Below are 26,512 nucleotides of genomic sequence, written 5' to 3' on the forward strand. Positions count from 1 at the left end.
AAATCAGCTATACTTGGGCTCATCAACAGGTTATAATTTCTAAGCTAGGTTTACTTCTAGGGTTAAAAGATTGACCTTATGACAGGAGTGTGGCTGTCATTTTCTCCTCTGCTTTCTTTGAGACCAAAAATGCACCCAATCACATAAGTCCCTTTTCCTTTTAAGTCTGTTCCAGTGCAGTGTGGCCATACGGGCACAACCCTTTCTTCTGGCCAGGAAGAGAGACAAAACACAGAACCTGACCTCGAAACTCTGCTCACTGCAGACTAAGGACATCAAAGAAAGCAGCGTGAACCCACAAGAAGCATGCCAAAGTTCACAGAGCACTCTGCAGCCAGACATGAGGAATTCCCTTGTAACACACGGCAAACATTAGGCTCTACAGCTATGTAAAACTAAGTGTAAAGAGACTGGAAGAAAGCGCTAAGTGCTGGGCAAGATGTCCAGGTACATCAAGAAAGTCTCAGAGCTGCAAAATTTTGCTTGTGTTTATGAAAAGACTGGGTTCAACATGAAGGCCTTCCTGACAGAGCAATAATCCTGATACAGACAGCTTGCAGGTGCCCCAGGAGAAATCCCACTGTGCTGTGTTTTACCTAGTCCTGCATACGTGGTACCTTCTCTCTTCAGACAGCAGCAGCAATGTACCCCCTTACTTTAGCCAGGTGTACGTGCAGTTTCTGGCACCCGGTGAAGCCACTGACGCATTGGCTTTCTATCACCCAGGCACCATGCTCATGCTGGTTTGAAGACTGATATACCATAACACAATGCCACTACAATTGCTACACGCTGCTTACAACATGAGAACCAGCTGAGTCCTCAGCTGTTTGGAGGAGGAGAAGAAAAAGAAGAAAAAATAGTCATCTTGAAGTCTGGATACATACAAACTCATGTTCTAGGGTACAGATCTGAGTCCTGTTGAGATATGACTCCCACTTCCTTTTATAAAGGAAATCATTCTGGTTTTGGTGATTTCATCACAATCTAATATCAAAGAAGGCGATTAACTCAAATATACAATATTATCTTGATCAGCTACATCCACAAATATGTCTAATAAAGCCTGTAAAAGTGATAAGAACGGACAGTATTCTAAATCCCTGACATTTTGCTAAGGAACTGGTAGTTTGTGAGGTCTTGTAGGACTTTTTCTTGGGAACTTAATTAAAACATAATTCTCAATGCATTTTGACATGCAGTTTCCTGTTGTTTCATTAGAATTCAGTATTTCTTTCCTCTTTAAATATTATGCCAAGAAAATAAATGATGCTCTTACCGCTTAATAACTTTTATTTTTCATCCTAATGTTGGTGAGCTATACATTTGGTGGTTTTAGTAAAAGCACAGGAGACAGCCTAAAAGTTAGAGCCCAGAAAACAACAGTCATGCAGCATAACTACAGAATGAATTAATCTCAGATTTGTCTACTATGCTTATTATAGTAATTGTATTTTGAAGAAACATGAAATAATTATTCGTGTTTAGAATCCTGTAACATCACTAAGCGAATGTATGTGAGTATTCGTGGCCACATCCCAAATATATCCACATACGTCTATGCAGAGACACATACAGATAGCAGGAGAAATACACGTGCATCTCAGAGATGGAAGGAGGGGAGAAAATCTGCAAAAATGATTTGGCTTTTTTTTTTCTCCTTTCTCCAGATTCTAACCCATTTTATTTGTATTTTTTAAGGCCGTGCTGCTGGGGATAAGGAAGATGAATCCATAAGGAACCTAAAGTTATCTGAAGTTGCTCTGAATCCAAACAGTTCCTGCTAGATGAATAACAAATGATAGTTTCTGCGTTATGAAAGTGCATTCTTTCACAATGAAACAGCCAACTGCATTTTCACGTCCGTGACAGACTACTGTAGGAATCAGCTTTCATAATGGAGATGATCTGCATTTTCTCCTTGGCACATCAGTTTGTATTCTGATGAATCCAGTCATAAAGTGCTGTCACCTTAGTGTATACACCAGGACGATTGCGCCGAGCACATCCTTCACCCCAGCTCACAATGCCAGCAAGGTACCATCTATTTCCCTTTCCTGTGCAGGCCAAGGGACCTCCAGAGTCTCCCTAAAATGAAGGGAGTTCAGCCATTAGCACCAAACATAGAGCACTGTAGCAAAAGTTAGTTATTTAGGGACAGTAAATACCTGTCCCTCTTCTTTCTCAAATTACAGTTTAATATTGGCATCTACTTTCTGGATAGAGTGTACCCGGCTAAAATATCAAATTTACTCATTTTGTTTTAACTTACGGAAGTAACACACCAATTAATACAACAGAAAGGCAAGAAGGTGAAAAATTGCTCATTGCTAATGTCCCATTACAGGATTTAAAGCAAGTGATCACAGACTGAACGGGGAGAGGTAAAGACAGGGATGGAAAAGGGGAATGCTGCTAACATTTGACCATAAACTGTTCAGACTGAAGGCAGAATTCTCTATGAAGTTAAACAGGAACAGAAAGATACCAAGGAAAGGCACATTTAGGTATTAGCAGCTTCATACTCAAGACTGCAGCTACATTCATAGAAGAAGGGGAAGAAAAAAGACTTGAAGGGATATGCAAATAAGAACTGGCTTCTCAAAGGGAACATGCAGATCTGTACAGCAATGTAGAAAAGTAAAAAATCCAATTTAGATCAGTTCAAAGAATCAAAACATATTTGGGCTCAAAAATGATTTGTGACCTTTTCTGTTTTAACTGTCCATGCTTTCAGTGAACAGATCAGTTCACTCTGAAAGGTTTATAAATGCAGCTCATCTCTGCAGATTCTCTTTATGAATACAAGGCAATCAGCAGCCTGGGGTTTGTCTGGTGCCCCCAGTTGGAGCTAAAACATGGAAGCGGTCAGAAGTAAGCCATGTGTTCAGAAGAGCAACAACAGAAAGCCTTCAGTATCCAACCAACCCAAGTTATCTAGCGATAAAAGAGAAGCCAGAACAGTTATTCTCTCTGTCAGGCTGCTGTCATACTGGCATTTTTGATCATCCCAAGAGGCTGATCCTGAGGTGATTTGAGAAAGGAGGCTGGCCAATATTCTGTCCAATTACACAGACTGTTCCGAAAGACTGAAGGGGCTGTATGCAGTGGAAAGAGGAAGGATTCTGAAAAGAGGAACCATGAAAACCCAGCCTAACATGATAACTAAGTCTGAAAGAACACACTATTTCCTCACTGAACTAAGTATCACCATCTAAAGATGAAAGTTGTTTGGAAAATTCACATAAATCGGGAATGTACTGCACAAGTTATATGTCCATAAAAAAATGAAACAAATAAGGATGCCTACAAGGCTTGATCTGTAGTAAAAGGGTTTCCTAAACTGCCAACATCATTATTCTCCAGCATTGCACAGGATATATACTGGAGGCAGAAAAAAAAAAAAAAAAAAGCAAAGATGCTACCCAGACTAAGAAGTTAAAGGTCCAGAGGGCCAGCATACTTGTGCACAAACACAGCATATTCTGATGAAAACTGGATTGACCAGTATGGCATATGGCAAAACTGGTTAAAATGTCCATTTAAAAAAACTTAACAGTACTTTTTAAGCAACACGTATTTTGGAGGAATAACAAGCATTAGGTATATTACAACATGTTTTAAGCAAAACAATTCCAAGGCTTAAGGTTATAAACAAACCACACACAAAACTAGCAAAAATAATACTCCATTGAATTAGAACTTACAGACTACAGGAGGATCCTACAAATAGCCCATTGTGTATAAAGAAGTTTGACCCATTAAGAGCTATGTTCTTGCAAAAATTTTCCCACTACAGTAAAGCACTAAACTTTACATATTACACAAAAGTTCTGTCAAATTACCACAGTCTAAAATCAGTAACATGTTTTTCTCCCTTTACACAGTATCTGGTAAAATGACCATGTTTGTAACTTGGAAAGAGGATATTCATCTTAGAACATTTAAATCATGAAAAAGTGCACAACTAGTTTAACAACTGGGAAGAAAAAAGAAGGCAGAACCAACACAGTTCAAGTGTGTCCAAAGAGCAGTTTCTGATTGCGCATGCAAATAAACTAGGTCATGTAACTCGTGATAGCATGATGTAATCAAAACTCGTCATTATACACATGAATGAACACATGAAACTAAGAGGCAGCACTGCAATTGCATTTACCAAATTTATCTTACCTTTGCATCTTGTATTTCTTTGCAAAGTAACTTTTCTCAAGAAATTCAGATATTATCTGTACCAAATTTCCTTTCTTATTTTTGAGAGCCTTTAATTACCATATTAAATTATCCGTACATTCAAAACATTTCAATCTACTAGTAAGGGGAAGAAAAAAAAACAACAAAAACACTATCCCTAAACTGTGAACAGTTTTCCAATGAAAGCAAACCTTTCTTTGCAGTTGCTTGCCAAGTCCCACATTACCTGGCATGCATCAATGCCACCATTAAGATTCCCAGCACAGAGCATACGTGATGTAATGAGATCATCATAGAGCTTGGTGCAAATACTTTGATTAATTATTCTCACTCTAGCTTCCTGAAGTGTTCTGGCAAGATGACCTAGAAAAATACAAATGTTGCAGAGGTTATGGCAGCTCTACCACAGAGATCGCTTGTCTAAACAAAGAGTGATCTAAATTCAAAATCTACCCAACTGGAAGCAGGAAACTAATTCCCCTCCCTTCAAATGTGGTCTGCATTCAGCTTTAGAACACTGCTGTCTACATGGACAACTCTAGACATAGACAACCCTATGCACCACCACTGTACCTCTTCCATTTCCTCAGCCTTTATTATGAGCTTTTTCTGCCAGAAAGTAGTAAAAAAGAAAAAGCCGTGTACATTATAATACAAGATTACACACAATGTAACTTTTGAATGCCATCTCAAATTGTGTCCAAAGCTTTGTTATTTGCATTATGGGTGTGCTCCAAACATGTTCTAAGTCCTAGTAAATGAAATTTACGTTTTCTCTTACATCTTTTCACTTCTACGTAAGGAACTGAGGAATGAAGCTGAGGGGTTGGGGTGGGGAAATAGAGTCTGTAAGTCACAATTGATACTAAAAGTTTGATTCTGTACTGTAGCATTGTCGTAGGGTGTCATTGTTAACTACATATGCTCAGTCGTGTTTTGACCCAACAGTGAAAATAACCTTTTCAATACCTGGATGATCAGAAGTACTGGGTTTTGGTTTGTTTGTTCATTTGTGGGTGGGATAGAAATGAAATAAGCAAATCAGAAAAATATGTTCTTTCCCTCTCCCCCCCCCATACTTTTAGGTTGATTTTAAATATTACCTGCATTATTTTGTTAAATTACAAGAAGGCATCATTTGAAAAAATCTTTGCACTTTATTAGGCTATTATGTGGTTATCTTAGATTTATTTTTTTAATGCATATTAAGAAAGCCAGTATTACCATATAGATGGCTTCTAATCAAACATGAAGGATTAATGAAGGATTAGGTCTCCATGCAACACTGGGGACTACTGCAATGCTGAGGAGCTGTCTAGGAGGAGCTGCCCAGGTCTCAGAGCTGGCTCCAGTTTGATGCTGAGATAGGGCCAAGATCCTGCATGCTACCCCACCGCCCCCCTCCAACTCTGCTTGCTTTTTTTCTGCCTCCCCACTTCAACATGCTGCTCTGCTCTGAGCTGTGCAGGCAGAACTCTTCATGGGGCATACGTGAAATTACCTTTAGTTGAGACAGAAGGAAAAAAAACACTATATTTTTGCAATTATTTCTGCTCATGGCCCCATATTGTCGACCACAGTCTTAGAAACAAAGTCTCGCTCCTCTGCGATTCCAAGTTCCTGTTTTCTTGACCTGAAGGTTCCTTATAACCTATTCACCAGATAAATTGAACCATGAGGATGAAAGGGGGCTTGTGTTTGTTAATCTATGATCATGTGCTTTTCAACAATCTGTGACACCATCTCTGATCCCCATACAGAGTATGGGTATTTGCACTTTTTACCTAATATACAACCATTCAGAATTTACAGACTAGCTACAGGAACATTTTAAAGCTTTTTATTAACCTACTAAGTTAACCACAGGTATTTTTCTCTTAGGACAATAAATATTTCATTGTTAGAGTATAAAATTAAGCTAAACTTGCAAGAAGTATATCCAGGAAATGAACATACTATTTTCTTTTATGGCTCCCCAGCCAGTTACATAGCAGACAGCTCCATCAAGAAATACTCTAGAGGTGCTTGGTAAACAAATGGGCTGTACCAGCTCGCTGAAGAATACAGGCGTCTCCATTTCCAACAGGGCTATATCATAGTCTGAGATAGATTGGTCATACTGTGGGTGAACAATAATCCTTTTGATTGGTCTCATATCTACATGATTGCTTTTTTCATTAATAGTGCGTAAGCCCATATATGCTCTCCACCCTGAAGGAGCTGAGTATCTGTAAAGAGAGTGTTTTTAGAACAGCCCATTGCAAAGTAATGCAGCGTCAGTTCACTCTGCTTTATATACACTTTGGTATTTGATGAGATTCATCAAAACAGTGAATGGAGTAGAATACCACTTAGGAGGATAGATGTACTATAGTCTGTGTCTCCTAAAACATTAACTAACGGTACAAAATTCTATTTTGAAAATAATAACCTCCTGGAGCTATAAGATCAGTTCCTTGCAATGCAGATTTTTCACCCATCTTTACAGTAAGCAAAGCACTCTGTATACTCCGCAATACTTACAAAGCTGGCTTTCATTCAGGTATAATGAAAATGGAATGGTACATGTTATGTTGTTATCAACCATGCAGTTTCACTCTGTAACAAAGATGACTGTATGGTTTTCTGTTGGCACAGAAACCAACTGCAGCTGATCTACCAGAAGTCCGTTGAGTACAAAGGTCAAATCTTAATCAGGTTTAAAAAAAAAAAAAAAAAAAGAGAGGTACAGATGCACGGGTAGATCATCTGTCTTGACATTGGCCCACGTGCTAGCCAAAGCAGAACCACACCGAGCAATTAGCAACAGGTTTCTTGGTGTTCTGTCATAACTGCATTTAAACTTTCAACTAGAGTTGATGTACCACTTGTCTCAAGTAAGAACCAGTAGTGGTCTTAAGTCAAACCTTTGTCTTAGTAGGCCAAAGTCAACTGTTCTGACATATGAGCCACAAAAGCTCATGTCCATCTCACATTAGCAATGGTTCTTCAGGGTCTTGGTCATACTTGTGCTAAGTAACATGCCTGTTTCAATCATAAAATTACTTTGTGCAGATTGGATAATTAAACTTGAAAGTGGCTGTTCAGATATAGCGATGTTCTATTTCTGCACGTCACTGCAGTCTTCAAATATTTATGGTCCAGAGCACAAGAATCAAAACTGTACTCAAAGTACAAATGGCCAGTTATTCTGAGAATTCTTTAACAGCCATGCTGCCACTTGGTAATGGAGCAAAACTGTTAGGCCTCTGATACCAGGATTCAAGTTAAATAGTGTTGCACCAGGACACACAGAACTGGAAATAAATAGCTTGTTTTTTATCCTACTAGGACATAAACGTTTCTGTCCTCTGGAGAAAAGAGAGGACATCTACTCATTTAAGAATAACTAGGATATATTTACAGCTCAGGAAAATTATGTGTACAAATCCCTCTATGCTGAATAAAAGCTAGATTATATCTCAGACACAAGCTCTGCATTGCTATGTCTCAAATGTATCAACGACCTTTATTCAGTGTAATTACTCTCCTGTAAATGCACATTCTCCCACTGTATGCAACACTAGTGCTAGTGGGTTAGTAACAAGTATTAGCACGAGAGCATTTGTTTTGCCTAGAATGTAAAGCACAGGCATATGACACTTTCTTCATCAACTCAAAAACTTATGTGCAATCATATTACACGTACACATTGCAACAAGAGAACTGTGATGTGCTTGACAAGCAAAAACGTGATCTCAATCTTGTATGAGCATGTGCAAACGTACGATATAATTTAGAGTAATAGATTGTCTTAGACAAAGGCTACAAAATCTTTATGGTAAATGATGTCTAGTGTACTGCCATGAATCCAATCTTAGTCTCAGCAATTGCCTTTTATGTCCAGAATACAGTCAATCGCTGAAATTGAAATGCATGGTTTTCTATGCATTTTGAAACGTAAACACGATGATTTAGAAGCCTTCTCAATTTACACTACGTGAACTGAACACTGGTGAGCTTTACTTGCTCCTTATCAATAAATAGTTCTTTTCTTGTGAGAAAAAGGCCATAGACTCTAAAGGGGAGGAAAAAACAAACAAAACAAAAGAAACACCAAGAACATTTACCCTAAATCAAAAACAAAATAGTGTGTTTTGTCATGCAGGATTCACTATCAATGGAGGCAGAATAATTGCTTCCGATATTTGAGACTTTCAAAGCCTGCATAATATGTCAAGGGTTCATGTACTGATATGTCAGAGTTATATGCTGATTCAATTTATCTACACCTGGAATACCTACTGCAAATTTTTGAATGCAACATTTTGAGGTTATAAACATCAAACTGCAAAACACTATGACAGCATAACCACTCCATACCTTACAGAATCAGAATCCAAGAAGCAATGGGCAGCAGACACGAGCCACCTCTTGGAAATAACAGATGCACCACAAACATGGCCACGTGCTCCCATTTGTAAACTTGCCTGCCAGGGCCACTTTCCAGATCTTGCATCTTCACCTCCAACAATCCTATTTTTCTTAAGCAGGTGTCTTCCACAAGCCAATAGAAAAATAAGAGAATAAATTACTAAAGGAAAATGCGAGGTCATTTTACTTTGTCATGCTTAATACATAAACTAACATTTACCTATACACCACAAAGCCACTGAAAAAGAAAATAAATAAAAAAACAACCAACCAATCAAAAACAAACAAAAACCCATATCTTCTTAGTGTGCAATTGGAACAAAGGTAAGGGTACTTGCCCATTTTCACTCAATGGGTAGGTTAGGAATAAACCGAACATTGCCTATCCTCCCTTACAGATCCCTTAGGAGGTTAGTAACTCAGAAAGACTCAATCCTAAACTGGGTTATTTCCAAAACATTACTTGAATAAGATCTTCTATTCTCTCTCTCCTTACACAGATCCTTAATTATTTCATTCAGCTCAAATGAACGCTAAGACCTACTAATTTAATAACCTGTAAATGTGCATTGCTTGTATTAAGTCATCACAGACAGATCAGTTAGTTTAAAAAAAAAAGGAAGTACAAAATTCAAGACAGACATTTTCATACAGATGTTACCAGCAATTTTTTTTAATTCAGGTCTGATGTTATCAACTTTTACTTGACCATAGCATCAATTCCTTAGTTTCCCACATCATTAACTAATCTTCGAACAAATGTTACCACACCACAGTTCACTTCATCAGATCCATCTGCACAGTCTCTTTTCCCATCACACTCAGGATTTGGTTTCAACAAACATTTACCATTAAGGCATTTGTATGTATAAGGGAAGCAACTTTTGTAGGCTGAAATGAGAGAGAAGACACAGTGTCACATGTTTGAAGCCATGGTTTCAAATGATTAAAAAAAACATGCACATTCAACCTACTCATCTATCGTGAAAGTTGTTCAAAGCCACACATTCCAACGTGCCTGAAGTCATAGTCTGTGCGGGTGTAAACTGATCCCTGTATGGAGTAGGACAGTGGGAACCTTCTACTCAGATTAATGATCGCACTAATTTAAGTCTCCACCATCTCTGAGGAAAGACAGCAGAGCCTTGAGCTCCCCTCATTCCCATTTTATTTAACTCTAAACTGAGTGAACTGGCCTCGTCAGATCTGTTGTTTTATCTTCACCGACAGTACTTGCATTGCAAATTATACATCTATGTAGCAGATGTCATCTAGAAGTCAGCTCTTTGTTTTCAAGAGAAAGTTGAGCACATATCATGGAAGAGCTTTATACCTTCCTCCAAGAAAATTTAGGTTAAGAGTTATCATAGTTTACTACGTAGGAATCCTGACAGATCTCAGCAGTGGGCATCCATTGCTATCATTCTTATTACCAGTTGTTTACAGTGACCTCTAAACAGTGGCAGGGATTTTTCCAGCAAACAAGGACATACTGCTGGCTACTTCAAGGACCTTAGATTCAAAGCAAGGCAAATATTAGAGGCAAAATGCAGCAAGTCCTTAGGGAGGCATTATTAGTACCAGCAATATCAGTAACGGTGGCGTAAAGAACATGCACATGGCAAAAAAGAGCAGAATTCCCCAAATGTATGTCTCTCTCCCTTACATTATTTGGTACTGATCTGGCAGTAGCTGGGGAAAAATTGCTATTTTAACAGGATCACCATCAAGCTGTGGTTAGGTCATCCAAATAAAATCTTTGTTATCCTGGATTTAGCTTTATTAATTTGTCTGGGCTATCCCAAAAACTAGTTATACGCTGCATGTTATGTTTCCTTTATTATGAAACTTGCACTTTGTGCTATGACAAAATACACAGAAATACTAAATTCAGTAATAATGCAGAATCATTTCCATTCACATTCTATGAATAGGCAATGTGAAGTAGGATGACTGTAACAATAGGTCCACATCAGAAGAGAATTGAATTTGAAGTTCTTTTGCAAATTAGATAGTATTGAGAAGGATTCTTAGATAACAATACTGTTATTACATTTAGTCATTGAGTTTGTAGGTCAGAGGACATCTCTAAGGATTCATTTATAACCTCAGTGGATCTCTGTGGTTACACCTTATGTTTCATTTGCACAGGGATCAGTAGTAGAAGATAGATTAAAATAGAACAGGTTTTTACTGCAGCCATAGGTCCTTATCAGGAAGCTGAGCATATCGTTTGTATTAAACAGTGACAACCAGTTGTGACAGCAGCATGAATCATTCCTGCTGCAAAAACAGAGCAGGGAATACTTAGCAGTTAAACCACAGCAGAGTGTAGCTAAAGGTGCATTCTTTCATTAAGTTAGGAAATGAGCTTCTAGATTTTGTGTACTTAATTTTATTATTGATAGGTATTTGGAGATACCATTTGCTTTCCTTGCACTTCTCCAAACTTTTCTTAAGTATGGACAGAAAAACCTGAAGAATTCACTCATGCTTGCACCGTATACTTAGACAAGTAGAACCCACAAAAAGGAAGGGGGAGCCCTTTAAAAATATATATATTTTCTTTTGTAGGAGGAAGAAGATGGTATAGGCTGGCCATCAAAACTAACAATAGCTGCCTGAAGTCTTTTTCAACAAGTTAATGGACATTTACTACAAGAGTACTTCTTGAAAGGGAAAAAAAAGGCTTGGCTTTGTTTCTTATACACAGAATTCAACTCTATTTCTAATCAGCATGTCTACTGGAAGATTCACAAACTTAAAGATACAGTTTATCTGTGAAAAAAATGAAAATGAGCATATTCCTGGTTCTGCCTTGCACCACCTCTCACACAATAACTAAAAATATTATAAAAATATATACTTACAGCAGTTGTTCTCATCACTGTCCTCCCCACAGCTATCATCACCTTCACAGATCTTATACTGATGCTTACATTTCCCATCACCACAGTTCAACTGTTCTGGATCACAACCTGAAGAAGAAAGGTCTGTAAATTCTTTATATTCCTCATATCTGGCTAGTGGCCGTGTGCTGCCTTCCCTGCTACAGGTCAGATTGATGTTACTGTGCCATCTCTGTCAGACATAAATCTACCTTCTTGATAGCTTCAAGGGATGGGAAGATTCACCACATTATTTAACTTGTGCTCTGCTCTCTAACACTGGATTACCTTATAGTCACTTTCTGGAACCTCTTCATTGCTTCCCATCTTCTTTGATGTGCAATTTGGATACAGTACTCTAGCTGAGGCCTTCCCACAGGCAGCTAGGAAGATCCCTTCAAACTTCTGTCTTACATCCTAGTGTGATGCTTTTGTTTTTTGTTTGTTTTAAAGAAAAAAAAGAAAACAACTGTATGACTTTGTGACTCTCAAGTCAGATTTTGAGCCACCTAAGTATTTAATTACCTATTTTCAAACCTATACTTTTTTGAATGTAATATTTTCTCTACGCATGTTGTCCAGCTCATGAGATACATTTAAAAATCCATCCCTCTTCGCATTGTGTGGCACTTTTTCTATTTTCTAGTTTGCTTTCACCTTGGTTCCCTTCCTAAGTTTCTGACATAAGACATTGTCAAAGTACAATTTTTTCTGTATTTACCTTCTCACAGCAGAGAGCTAAAACAGAATCAAAAACTCCATGCTTGCTCTTAACAATTTCTTTGATACATTTTTTCAGTATTTACAAATAGTTTAGTTCAACTACTTGTTGCTTTACTTACTTTTTCTTTTTTCTTTTTTTTTTCTGGAAGCTTAACTTGTAAAGACTGTTATAAAATTCTCATTTTTCCCTGTTCTTCCACTCTTTATAGGGATACATTACATGTCCTCTCCTCCAGACCTTTCAGTTTTCACCCGTATCCTTCATGTCACCTTACAGATAGCCACCAGTATCTTACACATTTCAGTATTTCCTAACTTCATACAACAAACTGATTACAGGACACAAACAAGAAATAATTGCCCTACCACTAATTAATCACTACCATCTGAACAGCCTTTCCAGCCATCAGACTGATTGCTTGAAGAAATGCATATTCCATCTGTACATCTAAATTGTCAAAGACAAGCTAGAAAAACAAGAAATTAATGGCACTAACATGTTGTCACAGACTAAATTCATTAAGGCAGGACTGTGTCATGAAGAAATGTTAAAATGGCTATTAAAAAACAAGGCTAATTCATTTACAAACTCAACTGAAAGTTAAAAGACTAAATACTATGTCACTTGGCATAACCTGCCAAAGATTTTTATTAAGCAGTCTGAATTAAATGGATCAATATTTATTAAATGGATGTAGAAAATTAAATTCATATTAACTTCCTTAAATTAAGATCAACTTTGAGGGTTGAAAGTGATGCAGCAGAGATACATACTACAATTGATAGTAAACATATGTGTTCTTTCACATGTCTTTTTTTTTTTTTTTTTAAGGTAATACATTTGACACACAAGGATCCAAGGAAAACAGTCACAAGTAGGCTTAGCATCACAAATTTCCTAATATTAAAAGGTTTTAGCAATTCATCTCTGTCCCACTACACTCCAAATTTTCTGATGTAAATGCTTTATGGAACACTTTTCAGATCTAGAAATTTCATTATGAAACAGCCTTTCAACTAGAAATTCTTTCACTTTCACTTAAACTAACTAGTAATATCTAGGCAAAGGTATGTCTTGGCAATATATCAAAAATGTTTGTTCTCTTCCACTTCTTCAGACTTGCCACCAAAAAAAAAAAAGTCTTGGGATTTGGCTTCTACACACAGATACACAAATATCTGTAGAAGAATAAGTAGACAAAAAGTTCCTGTTTCTCCCCAGGTCAAGGGGACTTAATTTTTTTCCCCTCTAGCACTAAAGGCAAATTAGCAGCTAAATCAGTTTGAAGGGCCAAACACATTTGTCCCACATTCATCTAATCAATTCCGATCTGGAGTCATTTAGTCCTGTTCAATGCCTAGCACATGATGCTGGCAGGAGGAAAATGCACGCTATTCGGCCAGCACTAGCTCAAAGCAGGAGTCACTCTGCCCTTATTTCTGATGAGATGCAAGAAAAAAATGTATATCAAACATAAATACTTCTACGACAACGACAAACAGAAGTACACTTGGTAAAAGCAAACCGAGGATCTGAGGTTTCACAATCAGATCTTTTGAAGTCACGGTGAACTTAGCTCCCTAGAGGTTAACTGGGAAAAGGAAGTTGGTCTGCTTAGATACAAAGAGAGAGAATGTATCTAGAAATTAGTAAAAAGCAAGCATTTACAAAGAATATACTGCATATACATCTTGTCTAATTAAAAACACAAGTAAATGTTTCCATCTTCTTAAAATCCCTGTTTCAACCTCTGGATGTCTTGAAAAAGAAAAACAACTCACGTTGGCAAAATAGTTGTGCTTAGAGTATCTCTGCCATACTATTTGCAGCTTGGCTATTTTAAGGTGTTGGAAAAATACCAAATAATTAGTTCTACAGAGAGTAAAAAAAATCGTATTTTCACTTTCCATTTTACAGAAATTTTGTGAATAGTTAGAAACTAAAAGCATAATTTACCCAACTTTCTACATCTAGTTGTTCAGTAAAATGCACAATAACATTTTAAGCATTCCTCTTGGAAAATAAATTAAGGAAAAAAAAGGCACGTGGTCTTCTTGTGTGTTGTTTGTCTGTCAAACACGGTTTCTTAAAGCTCCTTAAAAACCCAAATGCATGCTTATTCACTTACGGTCTGTGTGACTGAAAGCTTTGTATTCAATATAAAACCCTTTATGGGTGACCAGTTCATCAGAATGGAAGTTGATTGCAACAGAATAGCCATATTCTCTGTTTCTGATGTCTTCTGAATTATCTTTACAGTATCTGACAGGCAAAAGTGAGAACAATGAATTTCTAATCAAAATGACCATTACCACCCAGTTACTTCTGCTGCTACTGAAGGGTACAAATGCCAAAAAGTAGTAAAGATAAGGTTTTGTTGTAACTTTTTTTTTTTTCTGGGGGGTGGGGGTGGGGGGAGGGTTAAGTGTTAAAAGCTTTTCAGCCCAACAGAAATATTAGAAAGCCTATTTACAAATGCTGTCCACTCCATTCCACCCCACCATACCCACAGCTTTCCTGGGACAGCAAGATAATCAGCTTCAGAATCTACCTTATAAATACCAACCACTTCTCAGCATGCTTGACTTCAGATTTCCCATTTAGGCTAGCAAACTCCAGAAGTTACAAATCCAGCAATGGTATCATACAACCAAACCCAAAAGCTGTTGCCATTTCAGTACATTCCTTCCAAGAGACAAATCACTCCGAATATTCCCCCTTCTCCCTCCTCAACCCTCCCCCCCCCCCCCCCCCACTTCTAATTTGCTTTATTTACTGAAAACAGTTACAATCAGTAAAGAGTAACTGGCAAAGAAAAAGAAATTTCAGATGACAAAAGCGCTTCACCCATGTCAATAGCCAGGAATTCACAGTTCCACTGCAGCTGTATAAAATCCTGGAATTTTCTATGTTGTTGCTCTCAAGCAGAACAACAAAGTAAATATTTACCACTGCAGGAAAAGCAGGATGCTTAAATTATCATAAAGACAAATGCTTAGTGCTAGTGCAGGTTTAAGAATATTATTCTGCTGTAATTCAATGAAAGTATGCCTTTATTTTTTGAAATGTATCTTTCTACACTGATGTTTTTCCTTAAGGTGTCTCATGTTGCATAGAACATCAAAGTACACATTAGTATGTCAGTAAATAGTGTATTTACTCACCTAACTCCTTCAATTTCTAGCCAATCTTTATCACATTTACTGGACCCTGGCGATTTCTCTTGAATTTGTATTACAAGGATTTTTAAGGAGAGCTTGTAGGCTGGCAATGGTGCCTAAAAATCAAAGGAGAAGTATCCCAACATACACAACCATAAACCATAAAAGGCCTAAGCTTCTGAGATAGTAAATCTTGTTTACTAATTATCAAGTAGAAAATATTGCCTTTTTTTCTTCTTTATGATGCACTGCAGCACCTTTGAAGAACCAAAAACTTTCTAATTTAAACATATATAGAGAAACATTTTTAGGCCAACCTTTGGCCATGTCCTGGTTTCAGGTAGGACAGAGTTAATTTTCCTCCTGGTAGCTGGCAGGGTGTTATGTTTTGGATTAGGATGAGAAGAGCGCTGGTAACATGCTGATGTTTTAATTGTTGTAGAGCAATGCTTACACCAAGCCAAGGACTTTTCAGCTTCTCGCTCTGTCCTGCTAGCGAGCAGGCTGGGGGTGCAGCAGGAGCTGGGAGGGGACAGACCCAGGACAGCTGACCCAAACTGGCCAAAGGGGTATTCCATACCATCTGACGTCATGCTGAACAATATATAGGGGTGGCTAGCTGGGGTGGGGGCGCGGCTGCTCGGGGATAGGCTGGGCATCGGTCAACGGGTGGTGAGCAATTGCATTGTGCATCACTTATTTTGTACACATTATTACTATTATTATTATTATTATTATTATTATTATTATTATTTTTCCTGTCTTAATAAACTGTCGTTATCTCAACTCACAGGCTTCACTTTCCCGTTTCTCTCCCCCATCCCGGAGAGGGAGGGGGGAGGGTGAGCGAACGGCTGTGTGGTGTTTGGCTGCCAGACGGGCTAAACCACAACAGGCCAGAATGTGCCAGATAAAGAAGCATAAGCCTTCCTGCAGCCAGCACAAAGGACTATATCTTGAGGTTCATGCTATGTTTGCATTATCATGTGTTCCAGTATGTCAAATAAAATAATTAAGAAGGTCCTGCTTCTACACAATTCAGTGAAATAGTGTTTTGTGTATTATATAAGACATGATTTACATGACCTTATTTTCTTTTTCTGATATAGAAGCAAAGCACGGACTATTAGCCATTTACTCTGGCTGTTACGAATTGTCATCCACCATTTTGCTTTCGTCACTAGTAACACAACCTTTTGGAAGCTGGAAATCTCTCTCTCCCATAGATGGCACTTGTACATAAGAAAGAAAAAACAGGGTACACTACAATAAGTCAGGTTCAGTGGTCTTAGCATGTTCTCCCTTCATTTCGCCCACATTAAAAGACATTTCGGGCAGTTTTATGCTTATATCGCATAAAGCAAAGTCACCACAACTCAGAATAGTTCCCAGTACTTACTCGGATGATCCAGCTGCAGTCAATATTTGGAGGGTAGTAACTCGGGTAATAAGGAGAGCTCAGAGTTCCATTCCAGGATATATAATGACCACCACACACTGGGGGAGAAATACATCAACAATGAACACAGTTAGCTCAAATGGGCTAAACTTGAGAGTCCACTTCACTTGCTAGGATCCTTCTCTATGCAGAGTTGGAATAATGGCTTGTAACATGATTAAACTCAGTTCTTGCCTGTATTAACTGAGAATCATGTAATTTCCACTTCCTCATCGTTCTGAATTTCTCTTTTTTTTTTAATCAAATTACAATTGAGAATATGTATAGAACACCTCTGACTGGAGTATTAAGAAAATATCCTTTGACATTAAATGGAAGAATGAATCAAATGCGTACACAATAGAACATCCCTCCCCCTGCTTCCAGTTTCCTTCTGACCTTTCTGTGGACATTTTCAGAAATTAAAAAGCATTCAATCCAATGAGTGAAATCTCTGATTAACTTCATGTAAACCAGGAAGTTTCAGTGTGTCAGTTCTCGGTCTGAAAATGCATACCACTTCTGAGCACAACCTCTAAGGTTTTAGTTTCTATCAAAAATTCTCCTAGATATCCATCCCCTACTGCTTTTGCTTTTCCTTTAGCTAACAAAAGGAATGCAAACATGTATATTAGTAAAACTAAAGAAATTTTTAAAGTAGCATAATTCTGATGCACAGACTGGGTGTTACATAATTCTGAGCACACATCTTCAGAACAAAGTATTTCTAATTTGCAATGCCCATAGGAAGAGTATTTGATTAAACACCCACAGAAGCATAAGTTCAAATGGATAACCTTCTCAGAAGCTTACAGATGTGCTATCCCCTATGATTTGTTCCACATGTTAAAAAAAATAACTTCTTAATTGTCAAAAACTTTCCTTTGGACTGTATCAAATAACCGTGGGTTAACTTTCACTTGTGAATCTTTTCTATCTCCCATAAAGCATTAGGGCTTACCCAAAATATTTCACTAATCACCCAAAACATCTGCAAAATTCATAGTACTCCATAGGTTTGGAATGTATTTCTTGGGACTTGGATCCACTTTTCTTATACCATCAACTACATTGAAAAGTGCTTCAAAGATCAAAGACTAACATTAGAAATGTTTGCTCTCATTAAAAATGTTTGCTCTCATTTTCCATTTTTCATCAACATACTTCTCCTGAGCTGGGGAGCAGTTAAAAAAAACTCATAAAAGTGCTACTCTGCCACTGGGGCCTTTGTCTAGACATAAAGTGCCTGTAGTGTTGTTATCTGATTGCCTACTCTGCTACCGTTACTTGTGGACAACAGCATTATCTATATAGTGTGAGTAATTTCTGGGAAATATGGCTTGGGTAATAATCAGGAAGAGAAAGTCTTCCATACCAAAGGATACGCATACTAAGTAAATTTACAAATGATACTAAATTAGGGGGAGTTGTCAACTCCCTCAAGGGTAGAGACGTCTTGCAGAGAGTTCTTGACAGATTAGAGGGACAGACAATCATCAACTGTATGAAGTTTAACAAGAGCAAGTGCCAGATTCTGTACCTGGGATGAGGCAACCCTGGCTATACATACAGACTGGGGGACAAGGGGCTGGAGAGCAGTCCTGTGGAAAGAGATCTGGGCGTTCTGGTTGTCAGCAAGTTGAATATAAGTCAACAATATGCCTCTGCAGCCAAAAGGGCTAACCATATCCTGGGGTTCACCAGGCACAGCATCACTACCTGATCAAGAAAAGTGATTGCCCCCACTCTGCTCTGTACTGGTTTGGGTACTCATCTCGAGTACCCTGTGCAGTTTGGAGCACCACAGCATAAGACAAACATAAAACTAATAGAGAGTGTCCAAAGGAGGGCTACAAATATGGTCAAAGGTCTAGAGGACAAGACATATGAGGAGCAGCTGAAGCCACTTGGTTTGTTCAGCCCAGAGCAGAGCAGGCTGAGGGGAGGCCTCATGGCGGCCTGCAGCTCCCTCACGAGGGGAGCGGAGGGGCAGGCGCTGAGCTCTGCTCTCTGGGGACAGCAACAGGACCTGAGGGAACGGCGTGGAGCTGGGACAGGGAAGGGTCAGGCTGGGTGTTAGGTACAGGTTCTGCGCTCAGAGGGTGGTCGGACACTGGGACAGGCTCCTCAGGGCAGTGGTCACAGCACTGAGCCTGCCAGAGCTCAACAAGTGTTTGCACAATGCTCTCAGGTAACGGGTCTGATTTTTGGGTGGTCCTGTGTGGCCTTGGGCTCGATTAACCTTGGGGGTCCCTTCCAGCTTTAGATATTCAGTGATTCTATGATATTCTCTATTCCTTGTTCAGTTTTCAGGTATTTCTTTTAAGTGTTAAGTTTTAAGAATGACAATTGCCTGACTTACATACCAACATTCACTCCCCCAGATACAAGATACATTCAGGCATTCAGGCAATGTCAGCTTTTTTTTTTTTTTTTTTTTTTTTTGGAGATAACTAGGAATAAGTGTGCTTATGTAAGACATTTGTTTGGATTAGTCACTTACTGATTTTAGGGATTGCTTGAAAGTGAGCTTTTAGTATGTTCCTTTCTTCTCTTTTGTCCAGTGAGAAGGTAAGCAACATTACATTACTTGACGAAGTTAAACGTATAACAGGAGGAGTCCAGGCTCCAGATCCACACCACCTGGAATATTACAAAGATTGCATTAAAAACAAACAAACAAAAAATTCTCACATTCCTGTCATCTTTGCTGAGAAACAGGGCAAAAAACACTGATCTGGTCAACTGTGTTTCAGAAGTGTTCCCCTGGCTACCACTTTGCTTTTATTCTTCCACTCCATTGATACTACGTGAAATGCTAGAGTTTCCTTACATCAAGGCTGAGTCACTCAGAGTAAGCATCATGGATATTCTTGCCTAACAGATGCCTTGGATTTTTCAGACCTAAAGAAGTATCAGAAATTATGTTCTAGATTAGGTTACTAATGCTGGATTAATTACTTCAGTAGCAGCAATAGTACTGAAAAGTGGGTAGTGCTGAAAAGGCCACAAGTGCTCAGTGTAGAAGTGTCGTGCAGCACCTATGCAACAGATAACAAGCCCCAAAACTTTTGAACCTATTAGCATTTAGCTTGGTTTCATGTCCCAAGAGCTGTTTCAAGAGATGTGGAGCTCCATGCACAGCAACTATTTCTTTTTGTTCTTCTTCTTTCATTTAAATGATGAAGAGTTAATTTATATCCTGAAGCTTGAATACTTACTATCCCTTTTAAAGTGATATACTATTTACTGCATCTTGAAATTAAATATATTAATTCCATTTTGAAATCTACAGCATATTTTCAATTTTTTTCATTAATTTACAAACCTGTGTGTGAAAGATGTCAAGTAGAAAACTAACAGGCATATGCAAAAATGCAAAATTGTTAGGCTGGCAATAGAAATGCCATAGGGCATTCATCATTTCAGTCACTACATTCTTTTCTCCATTGTTTAAATCCAATTCTTTGATAGGCAGGTATCAATACACGCATTCAGTCTTGAACTTTGTCTTACAACTTATTGCATTGATGTTTTCTGAACACATTGCATCATATACCCGCATTGCTTTTGTTATTTTCCTGGAGCTTTCAGGGATGCAATTGACTTTACATTTCTATTTCCTAAAAAGCTGAGCCACTGCACAATGAAGACGTAATCAGGTAATAACCCATAGTCAGAAGCAGGGCAGATGAAGCCCAGTATCAGACATGGAATTCTCTGTGCTACACTACCTGCATGCAGTGCTGTTCATTTCAAGACACTTTGAGACGAATTCCTTACGAAAGCTCTGTCCTCACCACAAACCTAACAGTCTACCAACGTGGGTGAGCTATAGGACTTGCTGCACAAGGATAGAGATGAAAGTCTGTTAACAGAGCTAAGAGGACTACCTACTCATTTCAAGTAAGCTAAACCACTACTAAGTAGGTACCTTTCAGACACTGCTAACTGAATCTGCATGTGCAGCTAATTTCTACGTAAAGGTTCTTCAAAAAAAAATTTTTTTTTCTTCCTCAAAACCATCCATTTTCAGATTCTAAAACTTGTTAGGTTATTTTATTAATGAAGACAGATTCATGGTGGATAACGTCCATACTTAAAATCATAAAATTAGTCTCTGAAAGAATAGTAACAGTGTGGTAGCTGAAGATTACAAGATCATCTGATATCATTTATGTGAGTGGACTACAAAGGGACTTTGGGGATGAAGTCTTCTGTAGATAAAAGCCTGTTTTGAACAGAGGTTTGCCTGTGACTGGACGTATTTTCTGAAAGTAACAGAAAAAAATAACAAAAAATACCTTTGTATCAATGATTGTATGAAATCAAACACTGTAAAAAAAATAGAATGTAAAAAAAAATGCTGGAGTTATAAATCATTAGGGGGTGGATAACATGGAAGATCTTTTGATTACCTTATTAAAGATTTTTAATTAAGCTGTACTTGGAGGCTTTTACATTTTAGAAGCCTGTTTAACATCAATTTTAAACTCTGCAGTTTCAGAGAATTTCTGTACAGCTCAAAAAACATCTTTGTCCTGTACTACCATACCTTGCAATGATCTTGTTCTGTAGAGGAAGAAGGAAATCATATGCAGATAAGTGGTGTGATGCACAGTTCTCTGGAGCAACACCATGCAAAGTGGTAACTACCAGTCTCACCACATAGTTAGAAGGAACTCGCAACCTCCATTGATAAAAAGACTTCTTGGGATTCATCAGAGTTAGAGTTCTGTTGTTACCTGGCTTGGCATACAGGTCAAAGGATACCGCTACACAAAAGAATTTAGATTAGTGTCTGAAAAACTGTTAAGTTGAAATATAAATTATTGGCAAAAATTTCAGAAGAGGTGGCAATCATCTACCTGTACTTCTTGACTATTCTAATCTCTTTGTCACTTACTTCCACAAATCTACCCCTTTCCCTTCCAGGCTGCTCCCCTGCTCTGAACAAGGAAGCACAGTGCTTCACAACCACCACTGGTTCATCACACACTCAGCAAGGAGGAGGGGACCTGGCTGCAACTGCTGTCATCTCTGATGGAAATCTACTGCTTCCTTTGACATTTCTTCATCCATCTTCATGCAATGCAAACACTAAGTATAGGAAGCTAATCTTGAGGCTTGCTTGGTATGGAAAAATCAGGCAAAGCTAACTGAAGTTCTACAGTATTTGACTGAATGCTAAATATGAATAAACAAAATTATCTAGTCATAAGACAAATAAATTCTGTATAATTTTATGCAGTAGCTTTCTTGAAGATGCCAAGGAGCCACAGCTCACTGCAATTCAAAGGGGACTACTCAACTTCAACCACTCTAGTTAGAACATCAGATTAAAAGCTGTAAGGCATTTTCAAACCAGCCTTTATTTAGAGCAAAAATAGGCCAAGGAAATCCGTACTCTGGTTTGTTTCATAGGCCCTACACCCATATAAGAATAATTGGGAAAATGTCTTTTTCCTTTTACAGGATATATATTTTCCCCCAAAGCGATACTGCTTTGAACTGAAAAATAATTACCTGATTTTAGCATCACATCATATTCTGTGGAATCTGAAACTGAAATTTAATAACTGTCAGCTACACAAGCCAAAGACACAAACTGAAGAAAGCAAAATAGGCAGAATAGATATTAAATGACAAGTACATTGTTACCAAAAAGCTCCATTGTAACAAGATCAAAATCTTCCTCCCCAGAAGTACTGAACATGTGAGGGATTTGTTTACTACTGATTTCTTTTTGTTCCAATGGGGTTAACTTTTTAAGAGAATCAACAATATCTTGTGGTGCCCAGAACATATTCCAGTAGTAAGCTCGAAGTCCATACTCTCCTTCACTGTGTGTGGGGGGGGGGGAAAAAATCATAAATACACTGTAATTAGTATTTTGGACATGCTTTCCACTAGTCTGCATTTCTGGCTTGCATAGTTTTATACTCAGTTGTAACTGCCATGCAAAGGGTTGCAGCTTAACGTGGTGGCAAAAAGCTCTCTTGTTCAACATTTTATTTATTTTTTTTTAATACATTAGAAATACTTGGAAAATATACTGCTTAAACAGTAACACACAGACTGAAAACGACACCTAACAGAAAATCCTTGAAATAGTTATATGGAATTGGATGTTTCCATCCCTGCTGTGTACTTATACACTTTAAAGGTCATATTACAGTTCTAGATGCATTTTACTTGATATATTTTAACTGAGGCTATACACTATACAACAATATAATTTTATGCCCATACTTTGGTTCAACACTTCTTGTTGCACACAATTCTTGTTAAAACAAATAATCTGCATAGGTACAAACGCAAAGTAATGTTCCAGTGATTCAAAGAGACTGTTCATCGCAAACCTCCTTCCAAAATGGCTTACGGACTGACCTTTCAGAAGTTTGCAGAGACTTTTTCAGAGACTTGGGACAGCAATACATCTGCTTAACGTATTTGCATTTCTCAGCAGGAGCTTAAATAGAGTGCCCTGCCCACAATTGCACATTTAAATTTTGTTTGGAGGGGTTAAAAAGGAGCTTCATTTAAATAGACAAAACCAAAATAAGTAGTAGAGAAAAACAAACAAACAACAACACGCCGGACTGTGATTTCAAAAATCAGAAGTAGGTGAATAGGTTACAGAACCATCCATAAACCAAGGCTTCATTTCACTCACCAGTTCTACAGAGATCATAAATCACACTGTTAGTTTAGTTCACATCTTTATTACGTGTCTTTCATTCCCTGTTATAAAGATCTGCATATTATCTCAAAATAACTCATTTAAAATCAACCAAAAAGACAAGAGTAACATAATTAAATATCTCATATGTAAACCACATGCTGGAAAGTACCTACCTGAATGCAGCCACTACAGATTTCAAGTAGTACTTTCCCAAGGTGGAATACTCATAGGATTCTGCAAACTGACAATTAAAAAAAAATTGTAAAAGAAAATGAAGTTACATTTTACTGTTGATATAATCTGTTATGTTACAAAGTATTTATCTTATTTCTTCCTTTACCAAACACCCTACATATGACAGACACTATTCATAATTTTCACAAAACGTGTCAAATAAGGATTGTAAATGTGCATTCATTTTCCATTAAAAAAATAAGCCATCACATTTACAAGAACACTGAGAAAACTCTTGATAATTACCCATGAAAAAGAAGCATTTATAAATACAGCTATGGTTTTTTTTTCAGAGTTTATATAGTTATCTAAAATTTGTGGCAAATTTCTGTCATGCAATCTGGACATGAAAACTTGTACTGGCTATGCACAAAGCAGCTTTGAGACACTCAATTAGCCCTTTTGGAAAATACAGGCTAACAGAGAACTGCTTTGTGTTTAAGCCTTCTGTTTGCAAGTACCAAAGAAACAGCACTGATCTAAAAAATACGAACCTGCATGAGAAATGTCAGAAAGCAAGCATTGTTGTGGGAATAAAGGAAAACAAAACAAAAGGTTATGAATCAAATTCAAGCTATAATAAATAAGTAAATAAGTAACAGATCAAAGAGAAAATAAGTAGCAAGGAAAAGCATTCAACTATACCAAAACAAAACAGACTTCTAGACTTCTTTAAGAATAATTCATCCATAACCTTAAAACCCTCAGATTTTTATTTATTTTTTTTTTTTTTTTTACTATGAGAGACAGATACATCTGTCTAGCTGCATTCCTAAAGCAGTACACCTCCAAGCCACTTGTTTATTTTAAATTTATATACTTTGAAAGAAAAAAAAAATGTGTCAAACTGGAATCTTCTCCTCAATCTCAATTTGATTCTGTAACAAATATTTTTAAATAATTACTATACTTACATGGGAACTTACATAATTTTGGATTGCTTCTGCTTGCAAGAGGAATTTCTGTGATTTTGGATCATTGAGGTCATTTGTGTAAGTCAGATTAGGAATTTCTACACTTCCACCAATATATATAAAAGAGGAAGCTGGAGCTGAGAAAAAAGCATCAAAAATTACCACATCTAATAACATTATGGAAAAGACTCCAGAACAAGAGGCTTGCAGAAACATGTATTTGTCCTAGCATCAACAGGCATTAGTTCTTAAGAGAAACAAATACTAACAGCCAGAGCGCTGAGTCAGTTCCACCACTAGAATAACAGAAAGGATTGAGGTATAGGTTCAGATAAAAGCATTTCCAGCAAAGCTTTCAGACGAGCATTACTACTAAAGCTTTAATTGTTAAACTTCCATTTTTTTGCATTGCAATCCTCCTCGAGGAAGACTATTTTAATGTCTGTAAGTTGAGATTTGGGAAGAACTGTACAAAAATCAGGTATCCATTCTGTCTTGAAAAAGTGAATAGAAGTTAGACAGTTAATTCCTATAGGTTCTTAGAAGAGATGATAGTTATAATAATGATAGTATTCAAAAGCAGAGACCAACAATTAGGAATAAAATATATACCTTCATTATTCTTGTGCAACTATCAACCACTAATTATCATGCATTTTGTTGCCTTAGCAAAGATGTTAAGGAGAAGGGAAAGTCAGTAATTACACACACATTACGTGTCTAGGTACTTAGTGCAGAGCTTTTCGTACTAACTGTTCACACAGTGCAAAACACCCATCCCATTCACACCATGCTAGGCAGTAACACTTACAGAACGAGTAGTGCAGGAATAACACAATTACTGTAACCATTAAAGAAACCGAAGACAATATTCCCAGAAACCATCTTCTCCAGAAACACAGCCTCATCCATTTGAAAAAACAGTATTTCTGACACAAGCCCTCTTGGTAGGACAGGTAGTGAGGAATATATGGATCCTAAAAATAGACACAGGAACGCATCAGTTAGTAGAGCTCTACAAGAAGAGCCACTATATCAATTTTTTTTTAATGTATTTGCTCTTTTAGCTTTTAACAGAGGTTTAAATTAAGATAATGCCTTTCACGTTATCAGTTATGTCACACGTGAAACCCACATATTTATGGGTCACCTTGCAATCATCGTTTCAAATTATAGAAGGGGAGGGAAATTGCTATCACTTCAGTTATAAGCAATTGCATATGAAGAACGGAGGTCAATACACGCCAGAAGCTGGCAGAGAGATCATTAACTATGTTCCTGCTGTAAAGCATAATTGGTATCTCTTACCTGCCCAGCAGTCTGCTCAGAGTGGTATGGAGCTGGTATGTTGTACACAGAAACCTGTCTGGAGGAAAAAGCCCGTATCATGATGCCTTGACAAATACCTTCCAACAAACCTAATAACAAAATCCTAGATGAACCTCATTTCTTAAATATAACCCAGAAGAAAGTACTGCTCTCCCCTCAACACAGACCAGGCTTCTCTCATTTCACCTTTGCCATACTGCTCAAAGCTGGAGCCAGCTGATCTGCAATCAAAGAAGGTGGGGAGGAAAAGTAACCATCACTGTAACTCTTTGTTTTCCTAACTGGCTAGGGTAAGATATGGATCCCATAATTTGAAAACAGACTGGTTACACCCTCCTTCTTTTAGAAATGCAACGGAGTAAGGTAATTTATGTCACAATGCAAAAGATATACAAGCAATTTATATGTAAAAAGTCACAGATCAAAGCAAATGATGTGATTTCTAAACAGCATATGATATAATCCACAGGAATATTTATAAGAAAAAAAAAAAAACCCACAATTTTAAAGACCACCTGAATTTTTCAGTTGT

The 26,512-nt window shown here is 37.6% G+C and overlaps 1 protein-coding gene across 1 annotated transcript; it reads right to left on the bottom strand.

Annotated features, from left to right (window-relative positions):
* Window positions 1-410: 410 nt before the first annotated feature.
* LOC118244969 (suppressor of tumorigenicity 14 protein homolog) lies at window positions 411-26,053 on the bottom strand. The gene is made up of 17 exons (XM_050713346.1): window positions 25,960-26,053; window positions 25,463-25,628; window positions 24,664-24,788; window positions 23,677-23,744; window positions 22,480-22,661; window positions 22,345-22,383; window positions 21,374-21,593; window positions 19,322-19,461; window positions 16,780-16,877; window positions 15,384-15,496; window positions 14,348-14,481; window positions 11,478-11,585; window positions 9,379-9,498; window positions 8,557-8,767; window positions 6,151-6,422; window positions 4,421-4,557; window positions 411-2,088 (listed from the first exon to the last, which is right to left on the bottom strand). Exons 1-17 carry the CDS (start codon window positions 26,038-26,040, stop codon window positions 1,930-1,932), a joined length of 2,373 nt encoding a protein of 790 aa, XP_050569303.1. The 5' UTR covers window positions 26,041-26,053; the 3' UTR covers window positions 411-1,929.
* Between the last annotated feature and the right edge of the window lie 459 nt (window positions 26,054-26,512).

Source organism: Cygnus atratus, chromosome 1 (assembly GCF_013377495.2).
Source record: "Cygnus atratus isolate AKBS03 ecotype Queensland, Australia chromosome 1, CAtr_DNAZoo_HiC_assembly, whole genome shotgun sequence".
NCBI lineage: Eukaryota > Metazoa > Chordata > Aves > Anseriformes > Anatidae > Cygnus > Cygnus atratus.